A 22,673-nucleotide genomic window follows, 5' to 3' on the forward strand; every position below is an offset into this window, starting at 1 on the left:
GTGTCTGTGCAGAGTCACTCTCCAGCGTGTGTGTGTGTGCAGAGTCACTCTCCAGCGTGTGTGTGTGTGTGCAGAGTCACTCTCCAGCGTGTGTGTGTGTGTGTGCAGAGTCACTCTCCATCGTGTGTGTGTGTGTGCAGCGTCACTCCAGCATGTGTGTGTGTGCAGCGTCACTCCAGCATGTGTGTGTGTGCAGAATCACTCTCCAGTGTGTGTGTGTGTGTGTGTGTAGAGTCACTCTCCAGCATGTGTGTGTGTGTGTGTGCAGAGTCACTCTCCAGTGTGTGTGTGCAGAGTCACTCTCCAGTGTGTGTGTGCAGAGTCACTCTCCAGTGTGTGTGTGCAGAGTCACTCTCCAGTGTGTGTGTGCAGAGTCACTCTCCAGCGTGTGTGTGTGTGTGCAGAGTCACTCTCCAGCGTGTGTGTGCAGAGTCACTCTCCAGCGTGTGTGTGTGCAGAGTCACTCTCCAGTGTGTGTGTGCAGAGTCACTCTCCAGTGTGTGCGTGTGTGCAGAGTCACTCTCAGTGTGTGTGTGTGTGTGTGTGCAGAGTCACTCTCCAGTGTGTTTGTGTGTGCAGAGTCACTCTCCAGTGTGTGTGCATGTGCAGAGTCACTCTCCAGCGTGTGTGTGTGTGCAGAGCCATTCTCCAGTGTGTGTGTGTACAGTGTCATTCTCCAGTGTGTGTGTGTACAGTGTCACTCTCGAGCGTGTGTGTGTGTGTATGTGCAGAGTCACTCTCCATCGTGTGTGTGTATGGTCACTCTCCAGCGTGTGTGTGTGCGCAGAGTCACTCTCCAGCGTGTGTGTGCAGAGTCACTCTCCAGCGTGTGTGTGCAGAGTCACTCTCCAGCATGTGTGTGTGTGTGCACAGTAACTCTCCAGCTTGTGTATGTGTGCAGAGTCACTCTCCAGCATGTGTGTGTGTGCAGAGTCACTCTCCAGTGTGTGTGTGTGTGTGTGTGCAGAGTCACTCTCCAGCGTGTGTGTGCAGAGTCACTCTCCAGCGTGTGTGTGCAGAGTCACTCTCCAGCGTGTGTGTACAGAGTCACTCTCCAGCGTGTGTGTGCAGAGTCACTCTCCGGCGTGTGTGTGCAGAGTCACTCTCCAGCGTGTGTGTGCAGAGTCACTCTCCAGCGTGTGTGTGTGCAGAGTCACTCTCCAGCGTGTGTGTGTGCAGAGTCACTCTCCAGCGTGTGTGTGTGCAGAGATCACTCTCCAGTGTGTGTGCAGAGTCACTCTCCAGCATGTGTGTGTGTGCAGAGTCACTCTCCAGCGTGTGTGTGCAGAGTCACTCTCCAGTTTGTGTGTGTACAGCCACTCCCCAGCGTGTGTGTATGTGTACGCCACTCCCCAGCGTGTGTGTGTGTGTACAGCCACTCCCCAGCGTGTGTGCATAGCCACTCCCCTGCGTGTGTGTGTACAGCCACTCCCCTGTGTGTGTGTGTTTACAGCCACTCCCTAGCGTGTATGTGTGTGTACAGCCACTGCCCAGCGTGTGTGTGTACAGCCACTCCCCAGTGTGTGTGCATAGCCACTCCCCTGCGTGTGTGTGTACAGCCACTCCCCTGTGTGTGTGTGTGTGTGTATAGCCACTCCCCTGTGTGCGTGTCTGTATGTGTGTGTGTGTAGAGTCACTCTCCAGCGTGTGTGTGCGCGCAGAGTCACTCTCTAGTGTGTGTGTGCAGAGTCACTCTCTAGTGTGTGTGTGCAGAGTCACTCTCTAGTGTGTGTGTGCAGAGTCACTCTCTAGTGTGTGTGTGCAGAGTCACTCTCTAGTGTGTGTGTGCAGAGTCACTCTCTAGTGTGTGTGTGCAGAGTCACTCTCCAGTGTATGTGTGCAGAGTCACTCTCCAGGGTGTATGTGTGTGCAAAGTCACTCTCCAGCGTGTGTGTGTGCAGAGCCACTCTCCATCGTGTGTGTGTGCAGAGTCACTCTCCGTGTGTGTGCAGAGTCACTCTCCAGCGTGTGTGTGCAGAGCCACTCTCCATCGTGTGTGTGTGCAGTCACTCTCCATCGTGTGTGTGCAGAGTCATTCTCCATCGTGTGTGTGCAGAGTCACTCTCCATCGTGTGTGTGTGCAGAGTCACTCTCCATCGTGTGTGTGTGTAGAGTCACTCTCCATCGTGTGTGTGCAGAGCCACTCTCCATCGTGTGTGTGTGCAGAGTCACTCTCCATCGTGTGTGTGCCGAGTCACTCTCCTGCGTGTGTGTGTGCAGAGTCACTCTCCATCGTGTGTGTGCAGAGCCACTCTCCATCGTGTGTGTGTGCAGAGTCACTCTCCATCGTGTGTGTGTGCAGAGTCACTCTCCAGTGTGTGTGTGCAGAGTCACTCTCCATCGTGTGTGTGCAGAGTCACTCTCCAGCGTGTGTGTGTGCAGAGTCACTCTCCATCGTGAGTGTGCAGAGTCACTCTCCATCGTGAGTGTGCAGAGTCACTCTCCATCGTGTGTGTGCAGAGTCACTCTCCATCGTGTGTGTGCAGAGTCACACTCCATCGTGTGTGTGCAGAGTCACTCTCCAGCGTGTGTGTGTGCAGAGTCACTCCCCAGCGTGTGTGTGTGCAGAGTCACTCTTCAGCGTGTGTGTGCACAGAATCACTCTCCAGCGTGTGTGTGTGCAGAGTCACTCTCCAGCGTGTGTGTCTGTGTACAGCCACTTCCCAGTGTGTGTCCGTGTGTACAGCCACTCCCCAGCGTCTTGTGTGTGTGTGTGTGCAGAGTCACTCTCCATCGTGTGTGTGCAGAGTCACTCTCCATCGTGTGTGTGCAGAGTCACTCTCCATCGTGTGTGTGCAGAGTCACTCTCCATCGTGTGTGTGCAGAGTCACTCTCCATCGTGTGTGTGCAGAGTCACTCTCCATCGTGTGTGTGCAGAGTCACTCTCCATCGTGTGTGTGCAGAGTCACACTCCATCGTGTGTGTGCAGAGTCACTCTCCAGCGTGTGTGTGTGCAGAGTCACTCCCCAGCGTGTGTGTGTGCAGAGTCACTCTTCAGCGTGTGTGTGCACAGAATCACTCTCCAGCGTGTGTGTGTGCAGAGTCACTCTCCAGCGTGTGTGTCTGTGTACAGCCACTTCCCAGTGTGTGTCCGTGTGTACAGCCACTCCCCAGCGTCTTGTGTGTGTGTGTGTGTGCAGAGTCACTCTCCATCGTGTGTGTGCAGAGTCACTCTCCATCGTGTGTGTGCAGAGTCACTCTCCAGCGTGTGTGTGCAGAGTCACTCTCCATCGTGTGTGTGCAGAGTCACTCTCCAGCGTGTGTGTGCAGAGTCACTCTCCAGCGTGTGTGTGCAGAGTCACTCTCCAGCGTGTGTTGCAGAGTCACTTTCCATCGTGTGTGTGCAGAGTCAATCTCCATCGTGTGTGTGCAGAGTCACACTCCATCGTGTGTGTGCAGAGTCACTCTGCATCGTGTGTGTGCAGAGTCACTCTCCAGCATGTGTGTGTGTGTGCAGAGTCACTCTCCAGCGTGTGTGTGTGTGCAGAGTCACTCTGCAGCGTGTGTGTGTGTGTGTGTGTGCAGAGTCACTCTCCATCGTGTGTGTGCAGAGTCACTCCCCAGCGTGTGTGTGCAGAGTCACTCTCCATCGTGTGTGTGCAGAGTCACACTCCATCGTGTGTGTGCAGAGTCACTCTCCAGCGTGTGTGTGTGCAGAGTCACTCCCCAGCGTGTGTGTGTGCAGAGTCACTCTTCAGCGTGTGTGTGCACAGAATCACTCTCCAGCGTGTGTGTGTGCAGAGTCACTCTCCAGCGTGTGTGTCTGTGTACAGCCACTTCCCAGTGTGTGTCCGTGTGTACAGCCACTCCCCAGCGTCTTGTGTGTGTGTGTGTGCAGAGTCACTCTCCATCGTGTGTGTGCAGAGTCACTCTCCATCGTGTGTGTGCAGAGTCACTCTCCATCGTGTGTGTGCAGAGTCACTCTCCATCGTGTGTGTGCAGAGTCACTCTCCATCGTGTGTGTGCAGAGTCACTCTCCATCGTGTGTGTGCAGAGTCACTCTCCATCGTGTGTGTGCAGAGTCACTCTCCATCGTGTGTGTGCAGAGTCACTCTCCAGCGTGTGTGTGCAGAGTCACTCTCCATCGTGTGTGTGCAGAGTCACTCTCCAGCGTGTGTGTGCAGAGTCACTCTCCAGCGTGTGTGTGCAGAGTCACTCTCCAGCGTGTGTTGCAGAGTCACTTTCCATCGTGTGTGTGCAGAGTCAATCTCCATCGTGTGTGTGCAGAGTCACACTCCATCGTGTGTGTGCAGAGTCACTCTGCATCGTGTGTGTGCAGAGTCACTCTCCAGCATGTGTGTGTGTGTGCAGAGTCACTCTCCAGCGTGTGTGTGTGTGCAGAGTCACTCTGCAGCGTGTGTGTGTGTGTGTGTGTGTGCAGAGTCACTCTCCATCGTGTGTGTGCAGAGTCACTCCCCAGCGTGTGTGTGCAGAGTCACTCTCCAGCGTGTGTGTGTATGCAGAGTCACACTACAGTGTGTGTGTGCAGAGTCACTCTCCAGCGTGTGTGTGCAGAGAGAGTCACTCTCCAGTGTGTGTGTGCAGAGTCACTCTCCAGTGTGTGTGTGCAGAGTCACTCTCCAGCGTGTGTGTGCAGAGTCACTCTCCAGCGTGTGTGTGCAGAGTCACTCTCCAGCGTGTGTGTGCAGAGTCACTCTCCAGCGTGTGTGTGCAGAGTCACTCTCCAGCGTGTGTGTGCAGAGTCACTCTCCAGCGTGTGTGTGCAGAGTCACTCTCCAGCGTGTGTGTGCAGAGTCACTCTCCAGCGTGTGTGTGCAGAGTCACTCTCCAGCGTGTGTGTGCAGAGTCACTCTCCAGCGTGTGTGTGCAGAGTCACTCTCCAGCGTGTGTGTGCAGAGTCACTCTCCAGCGTGTGTGTGCAGAGTCACTCCCCAGCGTGTCTGTGCAGAGTCACTCTCCAGCGTGTGTGTGTGTGCAGAGTCACACTTCAGCGTGTGTGTGTGTGCAGAGTCACACTTCAGCGTGTGTGTGTGTGCAGAGTCACACTTCAGCGTGTGTGTGCAGAGTCACTCTCTAGTGTGTGTGTGCAGAGTCACTCTCTAGTGTGTGTGTGCAGAGTCACTCTCTAGTGTGTGTGTGCAGAGTCACTCTCTAGTGTGTGTGTGCAGAGTCACTCTCCAGTGTATGTGTGCAGAGTCACTCTCCAGGGTGTATGTGTGTGCAAAGTCACTCTCCAGCGTGTGTGTGTGCAGAGCCACTCTCCATCGTGTGTGTGTGCAGAGTCACTCTCCGTGTGTGTGCAGAGTCACTCTCCAGCGTGTGTGTGCAGAGCCACTCTCCATCGTGTGTGTGTGCAGTCACTCTCCATCGTGTGTGTGCAGAGTCATTCTCCATCGTGTGTGTGCAGAGTCACTCTCCATCGTGTGTGTGTGCAGAGTCACTCTCCATCGTGTGTGTGTGCAGAGTCACTCTCCATCGTGTGTGTGTGCAGAGTCACTCTCCATCGTGTGTGTGCAGAGCCACTCTCCATCGTGTGTGTGTGCAGAGTCACTCTCCATCGTGTGTGTGCCGAGTCACTCTCCAGCTTGTGTGTGTGTGCAGAGTCACTCTCCAGCGTGTGTGTGTGCAGAGTCACTCTCCAGTGTGTGTGTGCAGAGTCACTCTCCATCGTGTGTGTGTGCAGAGTCACTCTCCAGCGTGTGTGTGCAGAGAGAGTCACTCTCCAGTGTGTGTGTGCAGAGTCACTCTCCAGCGTGTGTGTGCAGAGTCACTCTCCAGCGTGTGTGTGCAGAGTCACTCTCCAGCGTGTGTGTGCAGAGTCACTCTCCAGCGTGTGTGTGCAGAGTCACTCTCCAGCGTGTGTGTGCAGAGTCACTCTCCAGCGTGTGTGTGCAGAGTCACTCTCCAGCGTGTGTGTGCAGAGTCACTCTCCAGCGTGTGTGTGCAGAGTCACTCTCCAGCATGTGTGTGTGTGCAGAGTCACTCCCCAGCGTGTCTGTGCAGACTCACTCTCCAGCGTGTGTGTGTGTGCAGAGTCACACTTCAGCGTGTGTGTGTGTGCAGAGTCACACTTCAGCGTGTGTGTGTGTGCAGAGTCACACTTCAGCGTGTGTGTGTGTGCAGAGTCACACTTCAGCGTGTGTGTGCAGAGTCACACTTCAGCGTGTGTGTGCAGAGTCACTCTCTAGTGTGTGTGTGCAGAGTCACTCTCTAGTGTGTGTGTGCAGAGTCACTCTCTAGTGTGTGTGTGCAGAGTCACTCTCTAGTGTGTGTGTGCAGAGTCACTCTCTAGTGTGTGTGTGCAGAGTCACTCTCCAGTGTATGTGTGCAGAGTCACTCTCCAGGGTGTATGTGTGTGCAAAGTCACTCTCCAGCATGTGTGTGCAGAGCCACTCTCCATCGTGTGTGTGTGCAGAGTCACTCTCCGTGTGTGTGCAGAGTCACTCTCCAGCGTGTGTGTGCAGAGCCACTCTCCATCGTGTGTGTGTGCAGTCACTCTCCATCGTGTGTGTGCAGAGTCATTCTCCATCGTGTGTGTGCAGAGTCACTCTCCATCGTGTGTGTGTGCAGAGTCACTCTCCATCGTGTGTGTGTGCAGAGTCACTCTCCATCGTGTGTGTGTGCAGAGTCACTCTCCATCGTGTGTGTGCAGAGCCACTCTCCATCGTGTGTGTGTGCAGAGTCACTCTCCATCGTGTGTGTGCCGAGTCACTCTCCTGCGTGTGTGTGTGCAGAGCCACTCTCCATCGTGTGTGTGTGCAGAGCCACTCTCCATCGTGTGTGTGTGCAGAGTCACTCTCCATCGTGTGTGTGTGCAGAGTCACTCTCCATCGTGTGTGTGTGCAGAGTCACTCTCCATCGTGTGTGTGCAGAGTCACTCTCCAGCGTGTGTGTGTGCAGAGTCACTCTCCATCGTGAGTGTGCAGAGTCACTCTCCATCGTGAGTGTGCAGAGTCACTCTCCATCGTGTGTGTGCAGAGTCACTCTCCATCGTGTGTGTGCAGAGTCACACTCCATCGTGTGTGTGCAGAGTCACTCTCCAGCGTGTGTGTGTGCAGAGTCACTCTCCAGCGTGTGTGTGTGCAGAGTCACTCTTCAGCGTGTGTGTGCACAGAATCACTCTCCAGCGTGTGTGTGTGTGCAGAGTCACTCTCCAGCGTGTGTGTCTGTGTACAGCCACTTCCCAGTGTGTGTCCGTGTGTACAGCCACTCCCCAGCGTCTTGTGTGTTTGTGCATACAGAGTCACTCTCCAGCGTGTGTGTGTGTGTGTGTGTACAGAGTCACTCTCCAGCGTGTGTGATGTGCATAGCCACTCTCCAGCATGTGTGTGAGAGCAGCCACTAACCAGCCTGTGTGCCTGTACAGCCAATCCTCCGCGTGTATTTGTGTGTACAGCCACTCTCCTGTGTGCGTGTGTGTGTGTGTGTGTGTGTGTACACAGCCACCACAAGCGTGTTTGTGCACAGCCACTCTCCAGCATGTGTGTGTGTGTACAGCGACTCTCCAGCATGTGTGTGAGAGCAGCCACTAACCAGCCTGTGTGTCTGTACAGCCAATCCTTGGCGTGTGTGTGTGTACAGCCACTCCCCTGTGTGCGTGTGTGTATACAGCCACCACAAGCGTGTGTGTGCACAGCCACTCTCCAGCATGTGTGTGTGTGTACAACCACTCCCCAGCATATATCTGTGGTTGTGTACAGCCACTCTCCAGCGTGTGTGTTCACAGCCACTCCCTAGTGTGTTTGTGTACACTGTGTGCGTGTGTGTGCACAGCCACTCTCCAGCATTTGCGTGTGTGTATACAGCCAGTCCCCAGCGTGTGTGAGTACAGCCACTCCCAGTGTATTTGTGTATGTGTGTTTGTGTACAACCACTCCCCAGTTTGTGTGTGTGTGTACAGCCATTCCCCAGCGTGTGTGTGTGTACAGCCACTCCGCAGATTGTGTGTGTACAGCCATTCCCCAGCGTGTGTGTGTGTACAGCCACTCCCCAGCTTGTGTGTGTGTGTACAGCCACTCCCCAGCGTGTGTGTCTGTACAGCCACTCCCCCGCGTGTGTGTGTGTATACAGCCACTCCCCAGCGTGTGTGTGTGTGTACAGCCACTCCCCAGCGTGTGTGTGTGTACAGCCACTCCCCAGCGTGTGTGTGTGTACAGCCACTCCCCAGCGTGTGTGTGTGTACAGCCACTCCCCAGCGTGTGTGTGTGTACAGCCACTCCCCAGCGTGTGTGTGTGTACAGCCACTCCCCAGCGTGTGTGTGTGTACAGCCACTCCCCAGCGTGTGTGTGTGTACAGCCACTCCCCAGCGTGTGTGTGTGTACAGCCACTCCCCAGCGTGTGTGTGTGTACAGCCACTCCCCAGCGTGTGTGTGTGTACAGCCACTCCCCAGCGTGTGGGTGTGTACAGCCACTCCCCAGCGTGTGTGTGTGTACAGCCACTCCCCAGCGTGCATGTGTGTTTGTGTACACTGTATGTGTGTGTATATGTGTGCGCACAGCCACTCTCCATCGTGTGTGTGCACGCCACTCTCCAGCATGTGTGTATACAGCCACTCCCCTGTGTGTATATACAGCCACTCCCGTGTGTGTGTGTGTGTGTATATATACAGCCATCCCCCGTGTGTGTGTGTACAGCCACTCCCCAGCATGTGTGTGTTTGTGTTCAGCCACTCGTGTGTGTGTGTGTGTATACAGCCACTCCCCAGTGTGTGTGTATGTGTACAGCCGCTCCCCTGTGTGTGTGTTTGTGTGTGTGTGTGTACAGACACTCCCCAACAGATGTGTGTGTACAGCCACTCCCCAGTGTGTTTGTGTTCATGTACAGCCACCCCCTGCGTGTGTATGTGTGTATGTATACAGCCACTCCCCAGCCTGTATGTGTGTTTGTGTATGCTATGTGTGTGTATGTATGTGTACACAGCCACCATAAGTATGCATGTGTGTGTGTGGGTACAGCCCCACCCCCGCCGGTGTGTGGGTACAGGCCCCACCCCCGCCGGTGTGTGGGTACAGGCCCCACCCCCGCCGGTGTGTGGGTACAGGCCCCACCCCCGCCGGTGTGTGGGTACAGCCCCACCCCCGCCGGTGTGTGCGGGTGCAGGCCCCACCCCCGCCGGTGTGTGGGTACAGCCCCACCCCCGCCGGTGTGTGGGTACAGCCCCACCCCCGCCGGTGTGTGGGTACAGGCCCACCCCCGCCGGTGTGTGGGTACAGGCCCACCCCCGCCGGTGTGTGCGGGTGCAGGCCCCACCCCCGCCGGTGTGTGGGTACAGCCCCACCCCCGCCGGTGTGTGGGTACAGCCCCACCCCCGCCGGTGTGTGGGTACAGGCCCACCCCCGCCGGTGTGTGGGTACAGGCCCCACCCCCGCCGGTGTGTGGGTACAGGCCCCACCCCCGCCGGTGTGTGGGTACAGGCCCCACCCCCGCCGGTGTGTGGGTACAGGCCCACCCCCGCCGGTGTGTGGGTACAGGCCCACCCCCGCCGGTGTGTGGGTACAGGCCCACCCCCGCCGGTGTGTGGGTACAGGCCCACCCCCGCCGGTGTGTGGGTACAGCCCCACCCCCGCCGGTGTGTGGGTACAGGCCCCACCCCCGCCGGTGTGTGGGTACAGGCCCCACCCCCGCCGGTGTGTGGGTACAGGCCCCACCCCCGCCGGTGTGTGGGTACAGGCCCCACCCCCGCCGGTGTGTGGGTACAGCCCCACCCCCGCCGGTGTGTGGGTACAGGCCCCACCCCCGCCGGTGTGTGGGTACAGGCCCACCCCCGCCGGTGTGTGGGTACAGGCCCACCCCCGCCGGTGTGTGGGTACAGGCCCACCCCCGCCGGTGTGTGGGTACAGCCCCACCCCCGCCGGTGTGTGGGTACAGCCCCACCCCCGCCGGTGTGTGGGTACAGCCCCCACCCCCGCCGGTGTGTGGGTACAGGCCCCACCCCCGCCGGTGTGTGGGTACAGGCCCCACCCCCGCCGGTGTGTGGGTACAGGCCCCACCCCCGCCGGTGTGTGGGTACAGGCCCACCCCCGCCGGTGTGTGGGTACAGGCCCACCCCCGCCGGTGTGTGGGTACAGGCCCACCCCCGCCGGTGTGTGGGTACAGGCCCACCCCCGCCGGTGTGTGGGTACAGGCCCACCCCCGCCGGTGTGTGCGGGTGCAGGCCCCACCCCCGCCGGTGTGTGGGTACAGGCCCACCCCCGCCGGTGTGTGTGGGTACAGGCCCCACCCCCGCCGGTGTGTGGGTACAGGCCCACCCCCGCCGGTGTGTGTGGGTACAGGCCCCACCCCCGCCGGTGTGTGGGTACAGGCCCCCCCTTTGCACGTGAACAGCCCCCATCCCGGTGGGAGTCATTGCTCTCCCTTTGTGTCTTGTGTCCTGTGTTGCAGATTTACCAGAAAGATACCAAGGCTGAAAGGGTTAAATTATCCAGACAGGTTGCATATACTGAACTTGCCTTCCTTTGACTATAGAAGTTGAATTGGTGATCGGTTTGAGGTGTTTATATTGATTAAAGGATTTGACAGGGTCAATAGTGAAACAATTTCCTTCACTGGGAGCGTCCAGATTAAAAGGGGCAGAACCTAAAATTGGTGCCAGGCTGCTCGGGGGTGTTGCCAGAAAGCACTTCTTCACATACAGGGTAGTGGAAACCTGGAACTCTCCCCCTCAACCCCCCCAAACCCCGGAGGTTAATGGATTTTTGTTAGGAAGAGGAGTAAAGGTTTATGCAACTAAGACGGACAAATGCAGTTATAATATTGATCAGCCATGATCTCACTGAATGGCCTCCTCCTGTTCCTATGTGTCTTGAACACTTTGGAAAATTTGAAGTACCATTTCTCTGGTTATGGGATGTATTGGAAAGTACATTTACCGGAAAGTTAGAATGTCAGGTGACTTGTGAAATCTCGTGACTTTGCAGAGTGCCAACACTTGGCTGTATTTATATTTTGTAGCCCACTGACTGGTTGATGGAGTTTACAATATGGTCTCCGAAACCTTACCTACTTTACACTGCATTAACTTCAATTTCAAAATAAGCACTAAAGATATACATGACCCTTGATCTTCAGTTCAGTTTGCCCGTGTCTGTCTAACTGCATTGGTACATGCCTGGAATGCTGAATAAGAAAGCTGGGCTCCACAAGATGGCTTCGAAACAAATGGGTTTTGATATTAAATGAGGATAAAGATGTATTTGATTGACGACCGCACATTACACTCACAATCTGACATTTCACTTTCTATTAAATGGAAGTTGGCTTCACATTAAAATGAAAGAAAATGAACCAGCTGACTCCTCCAGCACACGTGCAGAGGTGATATTAAGGTTACAGATTAGCCCTGAGCACATTGTCTTTCACACAGTGAAAGACACAAACACAGGTGGTTAGGTATTCAAAATATTTTTTAAAAGTACAAGGATTTATTTTGGTACAATAACTTGAATTGTCCTGACATTATGAAACAGAAGATCTCTAAAAGTAAATTCAATACATTGATTTAGTTAAGTTTGGTTATTTTAATAGAATTCCTATACTGCCGTTCCACAATTGTTTTTGATAAAAAATTCTCTACTTGAAACATTCTCCAGGTATATGATGACAAATGAGCCAATTGTCCTCTGTCCTGTTCCCAATGGCATTCCAGAAACTGGTGCGATGCAGAGGGGAAGCTGGCACTAATTATTTACCCCTTTTCTGCTCCAGGTGCGATAGGCACTGCCCCTTAACTTCTTCCATGGCCCTTCCAGTTACCTGCACCGGAAGCCAATTGCATGCACATGAACGTCGGACGGCTTTACAGCCAGGCTTGCTGTATATTGGCACTGGATACAGATCAGGGGGAGATGGCCCTTGATCAAACTGCCCCCTGGGCAGCAGTTTAAGCATCGTCAGGCCTAGGCCTCACACTGATATTGTCAAGATAACTTGTATGTGTCAAGACAGCTCCTTCTTCTGGTAATGGCTGCTGGGAGTTACCCTCTTACCTGCCCCCAGCCTCCAAGGCACACTGACAGGGATCCGACTTCTCCAGATTGTGTCTTTTCATTCTGTTGTTAGTTTGAAATTCCTCCCACCTGCTCCCTGGGCTGAGAAGATCGGGTCGGACAGAAAGGATGGGTGAACCTCCAGCCAGCTCCCTGACTTTCTCTCCAACTGCTTCGTGCACTGGACATATTCAGAATCCAAAAACTTCAAAATAAGGAGCAAAATATTGCAAATGTTGGAAACACCATCAGGAAATGTGGGTCACATGCTGCATCTCCGTCAGTTTGTGTAGAGCAAGCAGACCAGTCACCCTTGGGGCAAAATTCTCTTCAAGAGAAAGGACGCAGCTTCAATGGCTATGTAGACTGACTAAACAGGACTAATTCTCCCTCAATTGTATAATGAAAATACATTATCTTTTGCAGAATGGCTTCACTCCTTTATACATGGCTGCACAGGAGAATCATCTAGAAGTTGTAAAGTTTCTCCTGGACAATGGTGCAAGTCAGAGCATCGCGACTGAGGTATCTCCACATCTTTATTCTCTCTGCCTTGATCGATATAGCATTACTCTTCAGCCTTACTTAAAAAGACATGAAAATGGGACACACGGCATAGAAAGAATTTCCTCAGTCGCATTTGTCTTGATAGGTCACATGGGACAATTTTAATTTGATAAACCCAAGACAATTACATCTCCCACCAGAGAGAGCTCTCCAGCGCTTTTTCAAATGGTGCCATGGGATCTTTTATATCCAACTCAGAGAGCAGGCAGGGCCCCAATTTAATGTCTTGTCCGGAAGACGGCATCTCTGACAGTCGAGCCCTCCCTCAGTACTGCGGTGGAGTGTCAGGCTATATTATATACTCAGGTCTCCATGGGGATTGAACCCACTGCAAGCACTGCTCCAACCCAAGATCCACAATGGAGGAATCATCCCTTTAATTCATGAGTTCCTTATCTGGTGAACGTTGCTGAAAGAAGAGGCATGTCAAAGTTTTTTGTCTTGTACTTAGCAGCGCAGGAATACCGATATAAGGGGAAAACAGCAATTTATACTGTATGTGAAGAGAGTGCTGATTGGTTGGCAAGTGGTGTTTGCCATGGAGAATGGTGATGGTGAACCAGCAATGGTGACTGACAGTTAACTGCTAAGCATTGTTGATATTTAAACCAGGCAGCTTGACCCTGGTTGGTCAAGGCATTGCCCTGAGGAATGAGTCACCGAATGGCTGTCACTTATTTTGTTTAGCTGAAACAGGTGTAATGTGTGTACATGTTCTTTCTGTCTGCAAAGAACAGGGCCCTGTGTATTAATATATGTAGCTTCCAGTACACGCAAATGTGCCACACACATAAATTGGTTGCCCGTGTAATTCTTAGCACACTGAGGATTATTTGGCAAATGTTGTCCAATCATGGAATCACATCTAGTGTTAGACACTGTGTTTTGAGTTTTGCAAACACGGGCTGGTTGGGTACGGCCTGTACCCTGTCCATTGTGCACAGCAGCTGGGACATGCTGTTTGATATGATCCACATTTGCCAACTTGCCAACCAATCAGCACTCTTTTCACATACAGTATAAATTGGCATTTTCCCCTTATATTGGTATTCTTGCGAGGTGAACTGATGAGTGTAAGACAGAAAGCTTAAACATGTCTCTTTATCCAGCAATATTCAAGTTCTGTGCTACCAAACGACTATCTGTTGACTATTATGAAATAGAATGCATGAGTGAAACCCCAGATCAGAGGACTTAATATCTGTTATTGTAAACAAGTTTGCTTATGATTATAGGATCCTGCAGCACAGAAGATGGCCATTTGGCCAGCATACCGCTGCAGGCTCTTTGAAAGAACAATCCAGTTAGTCAAATTCGGCAATGCCAATGAACGGGAACATGAATTTAAACATCGGCACGTGTTGTCCAAGGCTTGCTGGCCCCCAAAGGTAAAAACAGAATTGAATGCTCTTGCTGAGGTGAAGGTAATGAACTCAATACCCTGCAGGGAAAGGGAGCCTCCCTGACAGCCACTGTCCAGTCTCTGAGTGCTGGGAACCTCCTGCAAATGAAGAACAATCATCCTGATAAAGCTGAGCTCAAACATTGTTGTTAAATGGCGAGTTACTTAAATGTTTACATGGGACTTACAGCACAGATCATTCTATCCAGCAGCTCTGTGCCAGTGTTTGTGTTCCACACAAGCCTCCTCCCTCCCCATTTCATTTAAATCCTATTCGCATAACCTTTTATGACTGGTGCATTTAACTAGCTTCCCCTTAAATGTATTCATACTGTTCATCTTGGCCCCGTGTTCCACAATCTCACCACTTTCTTGGTAAACGGGAGTCCTACACACTGACAGTGCCAGGGAAATCATTCTTCCTTTTCTCTTGCCCCCTGCAGGATGGGTTTACACCGCTGGCAGTCGCGCTGCAGCAAGGCCATGACCAGGTGGTCTCGCTGCTGCTGGAGAACGACACCAAGGGGAAGGTTCGCCTGCCAGCCCTGCACATTGCTGCGCGCAAGGACGATACCAAAGCTGCTGCTCTTCTCCTGCAAAACGACCACAACGCTGATGTGGAGTCCAAGGTAATCCTCATACACCACTCGCATGCTTTGCTGCAGCCTGTGGCCCCCTCCCTCTCTCTCTCTCTCCCCCCCTCTCTCTCTCTCTCTCTCTCTAACCTGTGGCCTCTCTCTCTCTAACCTTTGGCCCCCTCGCTCTCTCTCTCCCTCTAACCTGTGGCCCCCTTTCTCTCTCTCTCTCTAACCCGTGGCTCCATCTCTCTTTCACTCTCTCTCTCTAACCCATGGCCCACTTTCTCTCTCTCTCTAACCCGTGGCCCCCTCTCTCTCTCTAACCCATGGCCCCCTCTCTCTCTCTAACCCAAGGCCCCCTCTCTCTCTCTCTAACCCATGGCCCTCGCTCTCTCTCTCTCTCCCTCTAACCTGTGGCCCCCCCTCTCTCTCTCTCTCTCTCCCTCTAATCCGTGGCCCCTCTCTCTCTCTCTCTAACCCGTGGCCCCTTCTCTCTCTCTCTAACCCGTGGCCCTCTCTCTCTTTCTCTCTCTCTCTCTCTCTCTCCCTCTAACCCGTGGCCCCCTCTCTCTCTCTCTCGCCCCCTCTCTCTCTTGCCCCCTCTCTCTCTCCCTCTAACCTGTGGCACCCCCTCTCTCTCTCTCTCTAGCACGTGGCCCCCTCTCTCTCTCTCTCTTTCTCTCTAACCCGTGGCCCTCTCTCTCTTTCTCTCTCCCTTTAACCCGTGCCCCCCCCTCTCTCTAACCCATGGCCCCCTCTCTCTCTCTCTCTCTCTCTCTCTAACCCATGGCCCCCTTTCTCTCTCTCTCTCTCTCTCTCTAACCCGTGGCTCTCTATCTCTCTCTCTCTCCCTCTAACCTGTGGCCCCCCTCTCTCTCTCTCTCTCTAACCCGTGGCTCTCTATCTCTCTCTCTCTCTCCCTCTAACCTGTGGCCCCCCTCTCTCTCTCTAACCCGTGGCCCTCACTCTTTTTCTCTCTCTATCTCTCTCCCTCTAACCCGTGGCCCCCACTCGCTCTCTAACCAATGGCCCCCTCTTTCTTTCTCTCTCTCTCGCGCTCTCTCTCTCTCTCTCTCTCTCTCTCTCTCTCTAATCCATGGCCCTCTCTCTTGTGCTCTCTCTCTCTCTCACCCATGGCCCCTTCTCTCTCTCTCTCTCTCTAACCCGTGGCCCCCTCGCTCTCTCTCTCTCTCTCTCTCTCTCTCTCTCACCTGTGGCCCCCTCTCTCCCTCACTCTCTCTTTCTCTCTCTAACCCGTGGCCCCCTTTCTCTCTCTCTCTTTAACCTGTGGCCCCCTCTCTCTCTATCTCTCTCTCTATCTCTCTAACCCGTGGCCCCCTCTCTCTCTCACCCGTGGCCCCCTCTCTCTCTATCTCTCTCTATCTCTCTAACCCGTGGCCCCCTCTCTCTCTCACCCGTGGCCCCCTCTCTCTCTATCTCTCTCTATCTCTCTAACCCGTGGCCCCCTCTCTCTCTCTCTCTCTCTAACCCGTGGCCCCCTCTCTCTCTCTCTCTCTCTCTAACCCGTGGCCCCCTCTCTCTAACCTGTGGCCCCCTCTCTCTAATTTGTGGCCCACTTACAATTGTGTTGTCAAGTGGAGAGCACATTAGGAGTAAACAAAGCAGATACCAAAAGTGGTGTGTTCTTATTTTTTGGCCGTCTGGTCCCCTCCAAGTAGGGTTGCCTATCCTCCAAGATTGAACTGGTGTCTTCAGGAATTGAAGATTATTCTCCAGACATTGCTGTGAGTAACCCAGGAGGCAAATCATCAGGGTATTAAATAAACGTTTTCTTTTCAATGTCCCGAGCATCCAGTTAGGTAACAAAATGCCTGCTTGTTTTCCAATTGGCCTGTGTTCTGCCAAGATGGATATGATTGGTGATGAATGACAGGAGCACAGGGCTGTGGAGGTTGGAGGCAAGAGACTGGGTGCTGAAACCTCCAGGAATGTGTCCAACCAGAGTTGGCAACCCAATAGTGAGGTTAAAAAAGTAAACATTTACAAAATCTTTGTTTTACAGGGATGTCTGTGATTGCTTTTCTTTTCAAAAATTGTGTTCGAATGTTTTCATTTGAGAGAATATTTCAGATAATGTAAAGTGTGTGCAAGGAATCTCTTCCTCTTCAACCCCTTCCTATCCAGTCTTACACTTTCCTTCTTCCATTGTTTTGTTGCCGTCTCTACTTCCCATTTCGCTTGGATCACTGCTTTTTTTTTCCGTTTGTCATCACAGGGCTTTACGAACTCTCATCACCCGTTGGTGAACTAATCCTTCATTTTTCTTTCCTTCTTTCTCTGCCCAATGTGCTATCGTAGATGATGGTGAATAGGACCACAGAGGTATATATGTTATATGCCACGTCACTCATAATCTTTGTGCTGCTGCTGCTTCATCTCTCCTGTTTTTTTTTCTGGCTATGCTTTCTTTTTTGATTTGGAGAGTTTAACTGCTTCCGATAATGTAGCATGTCCAAATCCGGAGAAATAGATCAAATCGCAGGGCTTTCTGCAGTTGGTCCTGAGAGCTTTAGGCCCAGGATATTCGCCTGTCTTCCCTACTTCTGTTGTCGTTTTGAAAGTTGCCAAAAATGGTTAACTTCCCATTTCGAATTTATTTTGATCGGAACACAAACTCGATCAATACTTGGAAGAGCCAATTGGGCCCTTGCCAGAGTTGCGATGTGATAAATATACTGAGAACTGCAGACAGCCCTGATCGAGTGTGCATCCAGGATTGACTTCTCAGGCTGCTGCATGACACTTACCCTGCAAGTGTCAGCACAAAGGGACTTTAAGAGCCTTAAAAAGAAACAGAGACACATCCTTAAACACAGGATCTTTTTCCCCCCACAGTAAGCATGGCTATGAAACTTGCTGAACATTTTTGCAAATGCGCCTAGTAACTCCAGGACTCCAGTAGTGTGGGGCCCGAATTATTAGTTGCATGCTCTTAATCACTCAAAACACGAGATAACAAGCCCTGTCTAACACTATACAATGATGGAGATGAGCTACTTGCCAAGTGGGACCACATCCAAATGTATCGGATTCCTAAAGACAATTGATCTGTTTTATTGATCCAAACACTTGTCAGTTCAGCATCCACAGGAACTTTTGACCGAGCATGGTTACGCACAAGTCACTTGGATCTTCACCCTGTTCTCTTTGCCACTCCCTTAAAGGGGATGTGTTGTCCCATACTTCTGGCTGGGGAGACAGCAAATCACAATTGAGAGTAATCCAGACTGGTTGATGCTGTGTCTGCCACAGTATCCTGTAGAACTGGCTAATAACAGAGCTACCCGTTCTGTATTCCGCTGATGGCTGCAGCAGATGACTCTATTGAATGGGAAATAGCCTCCACAATGTGGACTACTTGTCATATTGTGCTAACAGCCCACCTCTCCAATGGGATGGCATGTACCCTTTATGCACACTTGAACCCACGGGCAAGTGTTGCATTATAACTGTGTAGTTTGATTTTTACTATAAGATCCAATAATTGGGTCACACTCATTGTTTTATGCATATTATATAATTCACGGAGTACAATTCCACTGATGCATAAGTCACTTTCTATCTTTCAAGCTTAAAAAGGGCTTGATACGATGACTTAATTTATTTTACTGTAATGTTTCAATTTGCACGTACTTAATGCAAGAATTTGTCTACCCTTCAAGTACAATAAGATGACCAAACTGTGTTAAAAGCCATGGCCTGACTATGCTGAGGCAAGGGGCTGAAGTCTATGTGAAGCTTTTACGTGAGGTGTTTTGCTGGTAATGGTGAGGGCTGAGCCAGTCCCGAGGAATTGGATTTATCACCCAGTGTCGATGTAAAGAACTGCTGGATTAGGTGTAGCACAACTCTCATGCACAGTTGCATTTCCAGTAGAATTGCTTCATTGATCTATTTGAAGCCAGCTAATTGCTGATGAAGTGATGGGGTTTAGAGTTTGTGGGGGTGATCTTGATTTTGGGTGATTTTAATTCAGCTGCCTGTTATGCATATCTCCCCATTTTCATTTTGGTTGATGTTTAGGTTCTGGCCAGTTTCAATCCTAAAAAGGATCTTTTGCGAATCAGTTCATAGGCCAAGATTTGGAAATGGTGGTGTGGGGGGAGGGGGATACATTATTTTTTTTTAAATCCATTCATGAAATCTGCCGCCTTTGGGGATGCAAAAAACAAGGGGAGTAATACAGCAGAACATGTAAACTGAAGAACTTCATAAAACTCCAGTCATATAAACTGTAAGATATGCTGCGATTCAGGATTCCCTTTCAGAATTCCACTGCGTGGAATTTAACTAAATTAGCAGTTACATTCTACAGCCTAGTTTGCAGGTGAAATTTTCTATAATTGCTCTTTTGGTGTGAATTTATATTCATATTAATATACTGTCAGGGTTATGAGAGGTCTGGTAAAACCTAGGTCACAATCATTCTGTGCAAACATCTCCTATGTTTCCAGAGATCATCAAACACACACAAAACCTCCTGTGATGTTGGGTGATCTGCACGATGTTGGTTTATTGCTGCTGAAAGGGGACAGGGTGAATCCACACAGATGTGTGGCAACTCCAGGTTTAGACTCGAGTGCTCGCTGCAGCTCAGCACTGCAGACCTCCTTCGCCTTGGGTTTCATAGTGCACTGACTGACTGGAATCAAAGCAAAGTTCGGGTGGCCATATGTAGCAACAGCGAACCAAACAAGCTTGGAGTGAGGATGTGGCATTGCAGAGTCTTTCTCTGGGGGTTAACTGCAGAGCCTCAACTAACCAGCAACCGCTTTGGTGAAATGAAGTGCCTTTGAGGCTGATGTGCATCATACAAGCAAAACTGAAAGCTCAAAATCTTTTCTTTCTTTCAGAGTGGTTTTACCCCTCTCCATATAGCTGCTCACTACGGGAATATAAATGTAGCAACACTGCTACTGAATCGAGGTGCTGCTGTAGATTTCACAGCCAGGGTAAGATCCTGAATCATGATTTGACAGTATGTTTTCTCCTGTACTTCTTTAATGTTTTCCCCCTGCAGGTCTCGAATCAAAAATATGCCAAGACAAACAAGAGAGTGGTGTTTGTTCTAACTTGAGATTTAGTGGCATGTGTTGTGAAACGATGCCATTTGTTTAAGGACTAGTACAAATACCGTGGTGTTGCTCATAGTCAGTCGATGAATACCACTTCTTCCATATATAAAATGACAACAGAATTGAGAGGAAGGTTTTCAGAAATTCACTCCACCCAATGGCCAGAACCTGCCACTACCCTGATGGCTGATAAAATTGAATGGAAATGTTCGCAAAGCATTTTACAATGGGCAGTGCTGAAATAAAAGTGTGACAAATATTCTGGCAAAACAAGGCAAAGCGAGCATGCAGTAACTTTGTGTCTCATTCAGATGTTGTGGGATACAGTGTGTGCGGATTAGAGGGGTAAGTGTAGGATGTTTGGAAGGAACGTCCTCTCCGCTCTCCTCCACAGGGGGTATTCCGCACCTCATGCCTGGATCTGTTGGATATGGGCTCTGGCCCTGCCCTGAAAGATACTGGAAATCTGCTTTCAAGGAGATATCTTCACAAATTGGTTGATTCAATCATACTTCTGCCCTCGAACCAGAGTGCTCCTTTTGAAAGTGTACAGCTACTTAAAGAAATAGGTTAATTGTCCGTCTGATTGGCAGGGCCACAATCTAAATCTATTTAAGCATTTGGATTGCAGATGTGCCTGAGTGCCCATCCCCACCCTGACCCCATAGCCCAGACAATGTGCCCTATAGTAATACAGGTCATGTGCTTATTAATGCATCGCTTCTACCCTGAGGTAGTGGATGGCAGTGGGGCTGGTTGGATGAGGGAATAAGATCCCTAATGGGTTAAAGGAAAAGGGGCTATGAACCCATATCTTTCTTCATTCCCAAACTGTAGGCATTGCTGGCAAGGCCAGTGTTTATTGCCCACAGCTTGCCCATACATTGCCCTTGAGATGCTGGTGGTGACTGCCTTCTGAACCATTAGTTACAGCTTTGATACAACTGAGTGGTTTGCTAGGCTCCATGTGGAGAGCTCAAGCAACACAGGCAGAGGCCCAGGGGTAAACTTGACACCTTCCCCTTTGGCTTTAGGCTGTGCTTATTTCAGGAAGTCAAGGGGGACTGTGGAGGAAACAACACTACGGACATAAGAGCAGATTTCTCATTTGTTTCTCATCTGTTCGCTTTATGATGGCCTTTCTGAGGGGCCCCAGCCTCCTGCCAGTAGGCCGCAGGCTCCTACCAGTAGGCCACAACAGCTCTGCTGTCAGATTTACGTAATCCTTCAGGGCCTCCCTCCACTGGCACTTTCCATCATGCTTTGATGGAATCCTCCTGGACAGCCCACTGGGTTCAAGAAATGATAGCTGCATGAGAGTGAATAGGAGCAAGCCATTGCGAGTGTACACTTTGCCTGGAAGTGTGAATTGTGGGGTGGGAATTATGGTCTGACCCTAAATGGGAGTTTAAGGTTCGAGATGGCATTAGGTGGGCACGGTGAGGCAGATACTACAATTGACCTCAGTACCCCTAAGCTAGGGAATGGGAAAATCAGCTTGGATATCCGACACCCAATCATAATTCAGTGGAAATGTATGTGTGAACCAAGTTCGCTTGTGAAGGCTCCAGCAGTCAGATAGCCTTGCTGGGCATTCATATTTAGAGCTTGCAGATAGAAAATAGCCATTGGTTTAAGATTTTAGTGGTGCTGCCACAGTAAATGCAGTCAGCAGAGGGGAGAAGCTTTAAGTATTAAGGGAATCAGGGTTGATTGCACTAACGAGGCTTCTATTCCTTTAGAAGATTAAGGTGGTACTCTAATTGAGGTGTTTAAGATGATTAAGGGATTTGACGGAGTTTAAAATGAAACTGGTTCCTCCAGGGAGTGCGGACAGAGCCAAGTTTCTGGCACCACAAGCAGCCTGTCTGTACAGGAGGGGAGGAAGAGCAATAGTAATAGGGGATTCTATAGTCAGGGGAACAGATAGGCGTTACTGTGGCCATCAATGTGACTCCACGATGGTGTGTTGCCACCCTGGTGCCAGGGTCGAGGATGTCACTGAACAGCTGCAGGGCATCCTGAAGGGGGAGAGTGATAAGGTCATGGTACATGTTGGTACCAATGACATAGGTAGAAAGAGGGATGAGGTCTTGTATCAAGAATTCAGGGAGTTAGCCAGTAGACTAAAAAGCAAGACCTCTTGGGTTATAATCTCTGGATTACTCCCAGTGCCACGTGCTAGCGAGCTCAGAAATAGGAGAATAGCACAGATGAATACGTGGCTTAAGAGTTGGTGCAGGAGGGAGGGTTTTAGATTCCTGGAACACTGGGACTGTTTCTGGGGAAGGTGGGACCTGTACAAGCGGGACGGTCTACATCTGAACCAGAGCAGGACTAACATCCTTGCGGGCAGGTTTGCTAGTGCTGTTGGGAGGAGTTTAAACTAATTCGGCAGGGGGAGGGGACACAGAATGTTAGCAGAATAGGGACACATAATGCAGTAAAACAATCAAGTCAGAGGGAGTACAGCTGCAATAAGCTTCAAGGGAGTAAGGCAAGGCTGGATGGCCTCTACTTTAATGCCAAGAGTATTACAGGTAAAACGGATGAGTTAAGGGTGAGGATTGACACGCGGAATTGTGATATAGTGGCAATCACTGAGACGTGGTTGAGGGAAGGGCAGGATTGGCAGCACAACATTCCAGGATAGAGAATCTTCAGGCGAGACGGGAGGGGGTAAAAGAGGAGGAGGCATTGCATTATTAGTTAAGGAGTCAGTTACTGTAGTAAGAAGAGATGATACCTTGGAGGGGACATCGAATGAAGCTTTGTGGGTAGAGCTTAGGAATAAAAAAGGGGCAATCACATTATTAGGTATTTATTATAGACCCCCAGATAGTCAGCAGGAAATTAAGGAGCAAATATGTGCACAGTTTGTGGAGGTGTGTAAGAACAATAACAATAGATTAATTATATTAGATGACTTCAATTTTCCCAACATTAATTGGGATAGATATAGTGTTAAGGGCTTGGAAGGAGTGGAGTTCTTGAAATGTGTACAGGAGAACTTTTTAGGTCAATATGTAGAGGCTCCAATAAGGGACGGCGCAGTGCTGGACCTAATTCTGGGGAATGAAGCC

At 51.1% G+C, this 22,673-nt stretch overlaps 1 protein-coding gene across 7 annotated transcripts in view; it reads left to right on the forward strand.

Annotated features, from left to right (window-relative positions):
- ank3b (ankyrin 3b) overlaps positions 1–22,673 on the forward strand; it is an 813,000-nt gene that overhangs the window by 618,847 nt on the left and 171,480 nt on the right. For 4 of the 7 annotated variants that reach the window (XM_078565900.1, XM_078565892.1, XM_078565897.1 and 1 more), the window contains exons 5-7: positions 12,374–12,472; positions 14,360–14,545; positions 19,369–19,467. In XM_078565900.1, the coding sequence (XP_078422026.1) occupies positions 12,374–12,472; positions 14,360–14,545; positions 19,369–19,467 (384 nt within the window). Of the gene's footprint in view, positions 1–12,373; positions 12,473–14,359; positions 14,546–16,813; positions 16,838–19,368; positions 19,468–22,673 lie in introns of all 7 variants that reach the window. The other 3 variants (XM_078565894.1, XM_078565895.1, XM_078565896.1) reach the window with 1 other exon arrangement.

This window comes from Cetorhinus maximus, chromosome 20 (genome assembly GCF_964194155.1).
Source record: "Cetorhinus maximus chromosome 20, sCetMax3.hap1.1, whole genome shotgun sequence".
NCBI lineage: Eukaryota > Metazoa > Chordata > Chondrichthyes > Lamniformes > Cetorhinidae > Cetorhinus > Cetorhinus maximus.